At 37.5% G+C, this 12,028-nt stretch overlaps 2 protein-coding genes across 2 annotated transcripts; both read left to right on the forward strand.

Annotated features, from left to right (window-relative positions):
* Nucleotides 1–155: 155 nt before the first annotated feature.
* LOC105223029 (protein THEM6) lies at nucleotides 156–5,357 on the forward strand. Its single transcript, XM_011200619.4, has 3 exons — nucleotides 156–1,791; nucleotides 4,360–4,574; nucleotides 4,652–5,357. The coding sequence occupies exons 1-3, from the start codon at nucleotides 1,641–1,643 to the stop codon at nucleotides 4,994–4,996; spliced, it is 711 nt and encodes a 236-aa protein (XP_011198921.2). The 5' UTR covers nucleotides 156–1,640; the 3' UTR covers nucleotides 4,997–5,357.
* Nucleotides 5,358–7,631: 2,274 nt separating this feature from the next.
* LOC105223027 (protein THEM6) lies at nucleotides 7,632–9,146 on the forward strand. Its single transcript, XM_011200618.3, has 3 exons — nucleotides 7,632–7,792; nucleotides 8,340–8,479; nucleotides 8,551–9,146. The coding sequence occupies exons 2-3, from the start codon at nucleotides 8,344–8,346 to the stop codon at nucleotides 8,994–8,996; spliced, it is 582 nt and encodes a 193-aa protein (XP_011198920.2). The 5' UTR covers nucleotides 7,632–7,792; nucleotides 8,340–8,343; the 3' UTR covers nucleotides 8,997–9,146.
* The last annotated feature ends 2,882 nt before the right edge of the window (nucleotides 9,147–12,028 follow it).

The following is a 12,028-nucleotide window of genomic DNA, read 5'->3' on the forward strand; positions in this document are numbered from 1 at the left end:
TGTTATTGTTGCCACAGTGCAAGTCTCCCACGTGTTGCACGCTCTTTCGTCTCACTAATGCGCAGTCGCTTACAAAGAGTAGAGGAAATGTCAAAATTTTCACAACAATAATCCTGAGGGCCCAACATTTTTTCGGCCCCAAATTGCTTAGTAGTTATTTAGTTGTTGCCACGAAATGCTGCACTTCAGAAACAAGTGAAAATCGTAGAGAATTTCTAGTATTAAATACTTAGTACTTATTATGCATATGCAGACCCCCAAAGTGGCATTTAGTGGTGGTGAAATTGACGTCGCAGCTAGTTTTTTGTTTGCCACATTTCGTAGTTTTCTTTTAGGCGTGTAAAGTGAGAAAGTTTCTGCAAATTAGAAAGCACTTCCGCAAATTATTGTATGCAAAGTTTTTCGGTCAATATATCAATTATTAGCACTCCTTAAAAGTGTATATACACATATACACACAAATACATACATATGTCTGTATGTAAAAAGAACTTTTCTTTGTGTACACAAAATAAAGCAAGAACTATGGCAGTGTGTGGCACAAAAAACGGCAACAATTATTAAACTTGAATTCGCACATCTTCTACACTGACAAAATCACACACATTTGCATACACATACATACATATGTATATGCAATATTGCTTGCAACATCACCTGACCTGTCGGGTGTGAATAAGGCTTCAAGGAAGTGGCAGTGGCAACTAGCAGAAACAAGTAATATAGAGTAATCGTAGTAAACTGAGTGACTAAGTGTGCTTACACTCGTACATTTATACAGTTATGTTTACATAAGCGTATGTTGTAAGTGTGCGCTCTTCCGCTTCCACTAAGCGTCAAGATGACACTGAAATGAAAAGGATCATGACCCACTTTTGATAAGCGCGAAAGAAAAGGCAAACAAATTGACAGTAAAAAGAATAACAAAAACAAAAAAAATCACTCAAATGATATTTGGAAGTCTAAAGAATAAGAGAATTGCTTTGGCAAGAAATGTTGTAAGTGCCACACACACATACAAATTCAAAGTCCTCGTAAAGTGGCACAACATTAGTGTAAAAAAATAATTACAATGTAGACTACACTAACGGTAAATTGAACTTACACTTGTTAATCTCCCACCAAATGCCAAAAAGCAAAAACAAAAACAAACGAAATTACAAAAGAAAATATTTTAGCAAATAATCATTTTAATTAATTGAAATTATACGGCAAAAATTACACAAAGTACAAAACACATTCGAAAAACAAAAGAAAAACAAACAAATTAAACCTACACCGTCAGAGTCACCCTTTGGTGGAGCCGTGAATCCTTTTTGATTGTGCAACGAAGCCACTGCAATGCATAGAGTAATTACAGTTTCGAATCCGTATTAGTGCAGCTAATTACACATAAGCCAACCGCAATTAAAAGTAACAACAATAACAACACAAAATGCTGTAGTGCAACTGCTCGCTTGTCACGCTAGCGCATAGAAAGGCAGCCGATCAAATAAAATTTGTTGCTCCTTCGAGTTGGTTCCGGCGCCGGTTTTAGCACGCAACTTCGGCTTATTTAAACACACAGACATCCACTTATATATAAGTGCATATATATAATTATTTATACATTTTGGTGATAAACTTATACGCTTCCAACTATGCTGCCTTGGTGGTGTTATTTGCTGATTACTGGGCTGGTGCTCTATGCCCTCTTCGAACTTCATTACTTCCTGCGAATGTGCCTTTGTGTGATTCTGGCGCGCTTCGTCAAGCGAAAGTGCCATATTTTGGAGACGACCATTGTTGGCGGTGAGTTTTGCTGAAAAACAACTAATATTTACTATAATAATGACAAGTAAAGTGCTATTTTCGTGCTCACCCGAATATTTATTATAGCACGAGCTTGTGAAGCCGTTAAGTTCATTTACTTAATTTGCAAAGCATATGCAGAATACGAGTAGAAGAGCAAAGCATAAGTTAGTATAGTTATTATATATTACGTCTAGGTGTTGACTAAGTTTTGGTCCGAAATTTATACACGAGAAATCCCCTTAGCTATATCCTAAACTATATCCATCACCGTTTCAGCTTGGCAAGTGACTAGTTCTTAGAGTAGGTCTGGGCGATGCAGGTAGGCGGCGTCGAGCTAAATCAAAGGTATATGTCCATATATAACTTTGTCTTGCATTTGAAACAGGAGGAGGAGGATGTATAGCCATCTCTGCCGTTGCTAAGGTACCTCAGTGGTAGATATTAAACGCTAGGGGTAGAGGTTCCCTGGAAAAGGGTTGTCGGTTCGGCATTAAAGACCAGGTCCAGGTCCAGGGGAAAACCCTTCAATGAGGCGTTGAACGCGAAAGTCCATGTTAGACTGAGCTGCAAGGCCAACGGGAAAAAGAAAGAAAAAGAGAGGTTGGCTTGGGCTAACGAAAAATGCGAAAGGCAGAGCTTACAACACATCGCGACCACTGCGCTCGTTCAAGGATCCTCGTACTACACGTTAGTGAGATTATTCTATCATAGTGGTGTTATTCCTTTCATTGAGGTTGTTTTTTACGTGGCGGGTTCCAAACCCAGCGCCCAACCCTGAGGAGGGATACACACCATCTCTTCGTCGATTTCAAAGCTATTTTTGACAGCACATTAATATCATTGAGATCTAAATTTGGTCGGAAATCGTCTGATTCTTCGTTTGGAGTACGAAAACTTAGCTTTGAATATATGGATATAAAATAATTTAAATGTATTATTCAAAAATTAAAATTATTGAAAACATGCCATAAATCTGCCCTCGAACACCCTAAAATTTGTTATAAGATACTTTGCCAGATGGTTGTCAATGATACTTTTGACTTATTTGAGCTTAAACAGTGGAATAAACATGTTTTTACGATACGTTCATTTTTAAAACTAGTGGAATTAGCATAGAAAACAGAAACGGGAAATGAAAAGGTTCTGACACATTTGTTGCAAAGTGCCATTAAAGAATGTGTACTAGACACTTTCGGTATTTCAGCTGCGGTTGCCACATGGGATTGACACGTGCACTTGCGCTTACGTAAGCGCCATTACGGGCAGTATTTGCCATCGTCTGCATTCTCAAAAGGGCCTATAGGCAAAGTTTAGTTTGCAAATAATACTGGTCTTTAATATTGTAATTAAACAAATATTCTAGTGTTCTTTATAATGCTATAAAATAACTGAGTATACAGATTATGTAGTTCCGCTTCTAATGAATATCCACAGTAATAAAAATTTCTCCAAACACTTGACAGTGGGGTGTGAGTATCGCATTCGTAAGCGTTACTTGCATGGCGCTATTCTCTGCTCGATTTCCATTTGCGTTTGCCTAGCAATAGTAAATGACATTCTATACTTCCGAGGTTTCACTTTTTATTTTCTTTGTTTGTGTAATAAACGAAAGTGTTCGCCATTTCGCCATTTCTCCATCAAAACCATATCTACATACATCTATGTATGCTATGTGTGTGTGTGTGTGTGCTTTGGAGTGAATATTTCTCAGCCACTTTGACGTTGACATTTATTATCCCAATCAGCTTTGGTGGCAAGCAGCGCGCGGCGTGAGCCGTAACCCTGCGAATGAGGCATCCTATTACTCATTTAAGTGATTAGTTTAGTCAAGTTCAAGGTAATGCCGTTGAAGGAATGTAAATTTATGAATAAATGTTATTATTGACACCAGCCGCGCTGCATTAGTATTTAAGTACAACACATTTGTATGCATGAGTGTTGTTGTAATACTGAGTTGTTACTTTTAAGCGCTAGGAAAGCGTAGAAATCGAGCAAAAATGTCTGTAGGGATTTGGCGCTTACACTGCGTATACGTAACTATTCACTTGCTGAGATGATGATTTGTTCGGGACTGCTATGCGTATACGTAATATTAGGGATTCACTTGATATATTTTTAGTACTAGCATTTTTAATAATAATATTATTTTTTTATACCCTGAAGAGGGTATATGATGTTTTTAAAACTCAAAATGAAACGTTTGAGATCCCATATATGTATACAAGTATATATTGTCGAACTAGTCCTTCAGTTTTTAAGAAATCGATCTGAAATTTTGCACATGCCCTTTTCTCCCCAAAAAGTTGTTCCAGTGTTTGTATGCAAAACTTTTTCATTTGACGAGGTATCTTTACGAAATTTGGCATATATTATTTTCTCATACCACGCTGTGATATCTGAAGAAATTTTCTATATCGGACTAATATAGCATATAGCTGCTACTGGTCGATGGAATGATAGTGCTTGTATTGGAAACTTTTTCATTAGACAAGATGATTTAACCATTTCTTTCTATTCATTCCATAATATTTTATTCGCGGATAATAATTTATAATTTTTATCTAGGTCTCTGCCTCACCAACGACATTGATTGGCTGCTCTATCACATGAACAATGCGCGCTATTTGCGCGAACTGGATTTTGCCCGCGTGGATTTCTACGAGCGCACAGATTTGTATCGCACCATAAAACGGAAAGGTGGCTCAGTTTTTCAGGGGGCAGCTACCATACGTTATCGGCGATTTATCAGACCTTATCACCGTTTTCACATACAATCGCGAGTGAGTACAAGCTATAGAGCAAAAAACTAATACCCAAATATATATACTTATTTTGTTCGCTTCCTCCTTCTTCGCAGATCATCTACTGGGACGATCAATCCGTTTACATGGAGCATCGTTTCGTGCGGCCCTCCGATCAATTCGTGCACGCCATTGCAATTTGCCGGCAACGCATAGTCGATTGCTCCGCGGAGGAGGTGATGAACGACCTGCTGGCACCCAAAAGTATGCAACTGCAAGCGTCGCACAACACGGTGAGCTCCACAGTGAGCCTGGACAATAGCGCGGTGACCACAACAAATCTGGATGTGGCCGAGAATGGGCAGACGCACGTCAAATTGAAACCCGATGTGCCGCCGGAGATACAGAAGTGGATTGAATATAATGATTTGTCAAGTAAAAATTTACGCTCGAATTGCTGATAGTTGCGTTTGGTCGAAATGCTGAGCACTTTGCTTATGATCATGAATGTCTAAATACTCGAGTAAAACCCTGTACATACATACATACATATGGAATATGTAACTGCACTTATTATATAGCAAGGATATGCCTAGATGAAAGAATTATTTATTTTTTGAGCTCATTTTAATATGAAAAGTCTTTAAGCGAAATATTTAATTAAGTTTATAGTTTTTAGTTAATCAATTTTTTTTATAGTGGAATTATAAATGAAGCGCTAAAGCGAAGTAGCTGTGTATGCCAATCTCTAATATAATCTACCTTTACTACTTGTATGTGTAAATGTATGCAAAAGAATACAAGTAAATTTGTAGGACATAATGCTAAGCGTTTTATTTTGAAAGATAATAGGGATGGGTCCATATTTTTTTATTTATTATTAATGTGTATGTGAATTTGTTTGTTCCGCTTTCATGCTGAAACGCCTTAACCGATCGTCCTAAATCTCTTTTTTATTTATCATACAATATTTGGCTTTCCTGATTACCACCAATTTCCTGATTGCAGACAGAGATAGAGAGAGGTCGAAATGTGTGAGTATGAAGAGCTTGATAAGCTGGTCGACAGGTGTAATACTCGAAAATTCTATGAAAAATGCGGCGTCTAACAGAAGGAGCATCTTGTAGAACCCCCCGAGGTGATGTAATAATCGTTGCCAAGAGAATACTATAATTATGGCTGGAACACTTCTCCAGCCTGTGGAATGGCAGTGAATGCATACCGCTAGGGCAAGGCGAACCCGTTTCCCTAATCGATAACGATGGAGCAGCCGTTCCGAAAATAGCAGTTCTTCTCGCCTGAAGAACAACAAAGCGACAAGGATCGATGGATTGCCGGCCGAGCTATTCAAATACAGCGGCAAAGACCTGATAAGGAGCATGAATCAGCTTCTTTCTGGAACATGGTCTCACGAAAGCATGTCCAAGGATTGGAACTTAAGTGTGCTCTGCCCAATCCACAAAAAGGGAGACCCCACAATTTTCGCCAACTACCGTGGTATTAGCCTCCTCAAATTTGCATATAAGGTTCTATGAAGCATGTTGTGTGAAAGACTAAAGCCCACCGTCAACAAACAGATTGGACCTTATCAGTGTGACTTTAGGCCTGGAAAATCAACAACTGACCAGATATTCACCATGCGCCAAATCTTGGAAAAGATCCCGTGAAATGAGGATCGACACTCACCACCTCTTAAATCCTTTCTCAACGAACAAAAAACAAACTCTATAAGTCGCTGCTATATAGTGCAGAGGCATGGACAATGACGCCATCTGATGAGTCGACGTTTCGAGTTTTCGAGAGAAAGATTCTGCAGAAGATTTATGGTTCTTTGCAACGGCAACGGCGAAGATCACTTTCGATGGAACGATAAGCTGTACGAGCTGGCTAGGTCATGTCGTCCGTATGGATGAAAACACTCTAGCTCTGAAAGTATTCGACGCAGTACCCGCCGGGGGAAGCAGAGGAAGAGGAAGACCTCCACCCCGTTGGAGAGATTGGAGAGGGACCTGGCTGCAATTGGTATCTCGAATAGGCGCCAAATTCCTAAAAGAAGAAACGATTGACGCACTCTGCTATAACCTCATAAGCGGTGTTTACGCAAATAAAGAAGGAGAAGAAAGTTCAATTCGAGCGAAGCGGTTAAAGTTAGTTATTTAACAATTAGAGTTTTGGATTCAGTGTCAGAAGAAAATAAAGATTGCAAATCGAAACACACAGCCCTTAGCCGATTCATATCAACATACAAATAACAATAATTGTGTAAATCAGCAGAACTAGAGTGTTATACAATCCGTTATCTTTGCAAAGACTATACATATGAAGGATATTTGGACGAATATATTCTAATTTAATATCTTCAATTTTAGCACATGCAAACTTATTGCTATCTAGGTGGAAGTAGGCACATTATCTAATAAATAGACATCTTAAGACAACTCGAGCTTAGACAAATCCTCATCTACATATGTACTATAAACACTTCGTGGCTCATAACCATGGTTCATATTTAAATAACTGATTAAACATCGATTAATCGCCTGGTTTCCTACATTTTCGATGGTTTCTCTGGATTCTGACCAGAACATTCCGTACACTACAGACTTTTTTGAACGGAAATAGTTCAACCTGCAGTTTTGAACTGTTGAGTATATCTCCGAGACATGAAGATGCTTATGTAAAAATTTTGTCAGTAATTTGAAGGCAGCTCAATACTGGTATGTTTTCTAATTAATAAGCTTATGACAGATAAAATAGTTGTAAGAACCCAAGTGATATCATCTTATATTTCCAGCAACCTAACAGTGTAGAGAATCATTCGCTTCCTACATTTCTTTAGTTAGATGGAAACCTACTTTTATATTTTAAGTAAGTAACTGCAATACTGACAGTAGGGTAGTCATAAAAAAAGAGAATCGTAAATCATGGTATTTCTCATCATTCATACTCATCAAAAAGTTAAAGGGGCTGATGAAGAAACTGGTTGCATCAAAAATGCAACAACAAAATTGTTTTTATTGGCTCGTATTGTATGAGAGAAGTGAGTAAACCACATACATACATACATATGGCAGCCGACGGTTGGGCACACAGCTGAAGAGCACACTCACTACACGCTCTCTGGACTTTTACTTTTCTTTTCAACCTGCTTGGTGCTATATAGTGCTGTTGTTATAGACTTGCTGCGATTCACTTAGTTTTGGCGTGTTGTGGAAAGCGGACGTGTGAAGAAGTAAACAACGAAACATAAAAATCAGGTAATTCACTATTCATGAGTTTAGAGACTTGAGTGTATAGGTGTTTACGTATTTTTTCGACGCGAACTTGACGTGTGTTGCAATCCATTTATTCGAGCTTTTTGAATTGAATTCGTATAAATTTCGAATATTAAAATAAATTTGGGGCAAATGTCAAATCGATTAATTAAGTATTGCAGCAATCGACTTGTTTATGCAAACAGCTGAGTTGAGAGTTCAGACAGGTGATTACAACAAAGAGCAAGCTTGTAGAGAATAAAGTGCGCCGGAATATAGTCAATATTTTTGTTGTATTTTTCGCTGATTTTATTAAAAAATAAACACATATTTCAATTTCTCAATTTACTAAATGAAAAGTTAGCAATTTTGCTGCATTTCATAAGAGTTGTGGCCACCATTTAAGGCGTGCATTATTTACGGTTATCTGTTGTTATGTGTTGCGACATACTCCAACTGCTGTGTGCACACATACGAGTAACACATCTCAGTTTGTAGTTGTGTGTTTTTGCTTGCTCATAATTGTTGCATTTATTTTATCTCTCTTCAGCGAGATGTCTTTCCTAGTTATACTGCTCATACTCTACATCATTTGGGATGTTAACTACTTCATTCGTTGCGTTTTCACTGTGCTGGCCGGACGCCTTTTCCAGAGTAAACGCAAGGTCACTGATACCACAACTATCTATGGTAAGTTCATGCATACAAAGTAATACATATTTACATATTAAATTTAATATTTATCGAACTTGCAAAAATAGGTCTCTGCACCTCGCAGGATGTGGATATCTTCATACGGCATATGAACAATGCGCGCTACCTGCGCGAGCTGGACTTTGCACGTTTCCACTTCTATGCGCTGACTGGGCTGTATGAGCAAGTGCGCGAGCGCAAAGGTGGCGCCGTCCAGGGCGCTTCGAGTGTGCGCTATCGCCGCACCATACCCATTTTCCATCCGTACAAGATCCAAACCAAGCTGATTTGGTGGGATGAAAAGGCTATTTACTTGGAGCAATCATTTGTCACGCTCTCGGATGGTTTTGTGCGCGCTGTGGCGTTATCAAAGCAGTGCATCACCAACTGTGACGTCACCGAAATAATGAAGACCTTCCCCGAAGCGGCAACACGTCCCGAAATGCCGGCGGAGCTGAAACTGTGGTTGGACGCGATTGAACTGTCTAGTCAGAAGCTGCGCAAGGATAAATGAGCGTGAGGCGGAGAGAGTGCTCTCCTTCTTAGTTTTATAAACTCACTATTTGGGTGTTTAGGCTTATTTTTGTACCTTTTTTTAACGATCCATTACTTACTAAGTGTGTGGACAGTGATATCGAAATAAAGTTTTTAATTATAAAAACAATTTCCTTTATTTTTTTAATGGGATGCAAAGTTCAGAGTCGGAGCTTATAAAGCTTTTAAATACCAAAATTTGTTAATTACGGCTGAATTAACAAACACCTTTGACTTCGAGCAATTATGAGGAAATGTGCATGCGTTTCACAGGTATTTACCATATATGTATTATATATGCGCATGCATTTTATACTATTAGTGTTTATACAAATATGTAATGGACGAAATGTAACGGGTGATTTTTTGAGGTTAGGATTTTCATGCATTAGTATTTGACAGATCACGTGGGATTTCAGACATGGTGTCAAAGAGAAAGATGCTCAGTATGCTTTGACATTTCATCATGAATAGACTTACTAACGAGCAACGCTTGCAAATCATTGAATTTTATTACCAAAATCAGTGTTCGGTTCGAATTCGGTTTATCGACAAATTTTGTTCAGCGATGAGGCTCATTTCTGGTTGAATGGCTACGTAAATAAGCAAAATTGCCGCATTTGGGGTGAAGAGCAACCAGAAGCCGTTCAAGAACTGCCCATGCATCCCGAAAAATGCACTGTTTGGTGTGGTTTGTACGCTGGTGGAATCATTGGACCGTATTTTTTCAAAGATGCTGTTGGACGCAACGTTACGGTGAATGGCGATCGCTATCGTTCGATGCTAACAAACTTTTTGTTGCCAAAAATGGAAGAACTGAACTTGGTTGACATGTGGTTTCAACAAGATGGCGCTACATGCCACACAGCTCGCGATTCTATGGCCATTTTGAGGGAAAACTTCGGACAACAATTCATCTCAAGAAATGGACCCGTAAGTTGGCCACCAAGATCATGCGATTTAACGCCTTTAGACTATTTTTTGTGGGGCTACGTCAAGTCTAAAGTCTACAGAAATAAGCCAGCAACTATTCCAGCTTTGGAAGACAACATTTCCGAAGAAATTCGGGCTATTCCGGCCGAAATGCTCGAAAAAGTTGCCCAAAATTGGACTTTCCGAATGGACCACCTAAGACGCAGCCGCGGTCAACATTTAAATGAAATTATCTTCAAAAAGTAAATGTCATGAACCAATCTAACGTTTCAAATAAAGAACCGATGAGATTTTGCAAATTTTATGCGTTTTTTTTTTAAAAAAGTTATCAAGCTCTTAAAAAATCACCCTTTAAATAGTCCATTAATGCTTCAATTATTCTGTAATTATGGATGAATATTCAAAGGGCATTGCAAAAGCAAGCACACATGACGATTACTAAGATCAGGAACTTTTTGTAAATGGAAAGTACTTTATAATGTGTACTAAAAGAAGGTTTTAATCATAGAACATACATTGTATTGTTAAATATGACGTTGCTTCAATACTTGCTCCGATCTCCCGTTTCTCTGTTATAGCCTGACAGCTTTTATGGCAACTTACAACTAAATCTTTCGCTCCTAACTTTCGATTCAATATTTTCTTGCAGTATTCAATCATGGCTATTTTGAGGTAGAACATTTCAGTAAACCCTTTTTATACAATTTTATAATTCCAACACCATTACAGTTTTCTGTGAAGCATCTCAAAACCCTAAATCAATGAGTGTTTAACACTCTTTTGAATAAATGTTTGTCCTTTTCTTAGCCGAACAATACAAAACCTGACGCATTTGTAAATACTATATTGTTCCAATCACTGTTGATGTTTTTCTGACCCAAATTTAACCAACACACATTGAAGCGTTTTTAAAAGTAGGCTTGATTACAGTCTTGCGGTTCAGATGATTCGTTAGAAAGGCTTACCGCGGCATGACACATTAAGAAAATAAAAAAAAAAATCACCGAATTGTATGCGTCAGTGATCGCAATTGATGTGTTTATTTCCAACAACAGTTTTTCGCGAAGAAATATTTTTTATAAACAATTTAATCAGAAATTTTGGTAAAAATCATTTTTTTTGAAAAACCGTTTTTCAAATTTAATCTTATTCCTACGATTAATTGCTAGATTTAACAGTACTTTAACGAAATATATTTGGGTTTTCAATTTCAGAAAATTCAGTTCAGAGATATAGTGGTCACCGCAAAAAGTCTTTTTTAAAAGGGAGAGAGAGATCAGCTATAGTTGCTTTCCAAATAAATATTTTTACTAATATTAAGTCTTAAAATATACTATAATACTACATATATTACATACACAAAATTTTGGATTAACAGTTTTAAAAGCTTTCTCTGAAAAGTTTTTGGAATTTTCGGTATTTTACGGCATTAGAAAAATGCCAAATAGTTTCAGAGATATGAAGGTATTTAGGAAATTTTTAAACGTAGTGTAATTGGCACCCAAAACTTAGAAAGCGTTTTTCTGGAAACGCTTCCGATACGGCTAGACCGATCACATTGAAGTTTTCACTCGGCCATTCCAGATATGTATATTGTTAGGTAGTGGTTGGAAGAATACGATTTTTGAAGCTACTCTGAATTGTAAAATTTCCTACTAAAAACAAAAGTTGTCAATTTTTTGTCAACAATCAAAAATTTCGTATATTTTTTCGATCATTACCTGTACTCGTTATTCGCGTAAATTATAATTTTTTGTTTTTTCGATTTTAGAAAATATTTTAAGTAGAAAAATTTTTGTCTCATAACCTTTGTTTGGATGTCCTCCTGGAGATCGACTATTGGAAATTCAAAAATGTTCCAATTTACCAACTATTAAGTTCTGTGAAATTCTTTAGAAGAATTTAGTTCATTTGTGCGAAAATTAGTTGTCCAAGGCACCCTTAATATCGAAAAATGGTCCATTTAATAAGAGTCAGGTTATCACAAGGCTGAATATGTCTCCAACTGATCTGTAACTGATACAGACCTTTATAGAGATATTATTTTCCTTTTCATTACTTTACAACGTTTTGATTACT

This window comes from Bactrocera dorsalis, chromosome 4 (assembly GCF_023373825.1).
Source record: "Bactrocera dorsalis isolate Fly_Bdor chromosome 4, ASM2337382v1, whole genome shotgun sequence".
Classification (NCBI taxonomy): Eukaryota; Metazoa; Arthropoda; class Insecta; order Diptera; family Tephritidae; genus Bactrocera; species Bactrocera dorsalis.

What these genes read in the sequence shown, in the direction of transcription:
- LOC105223029 (XM_011200619.4), top strand. Translation starts at nt 1,641, where the DNA reads ATGCTGCCTTGGTGGTGTTATTTGCTGATTACTGGGCTGGTGCTCTAT. An exon ending in GGAGACGACCATTGTTGGCG is followed by an intron (nt 1,792 to 4,359) that starts GTGAGTTTTGCT and finishes ATTTTTATCTAG; the next exon opens with GTCTCTGCCTCACCAACGAC. An exon ending in GTTTTCACATACAATCGCGA is followed by an intron (nt 4,575 to 4,651) that starts GTGAGTACAAGC and finishes CCTTCTTCGCAG; the next exon opens with ATCATCTACTGGGACGATCA.
- LOC105223027 (XM_011200618.3), top strand. Translation starts at nt 8,344, where the DNA reads ATGTCTTTCCTAGTTATACTGCTCATACTCTACATCATTTGGGATGTT. An exon ending in TGATACCACAACTATCTATG is followed by an intron (nt 8,480 to 8,550) that starts GTAAGTTCATGC and finishes TTGCAAAAATAG; the next exon opens with GTCTCTGCACCTCGCAGGAT.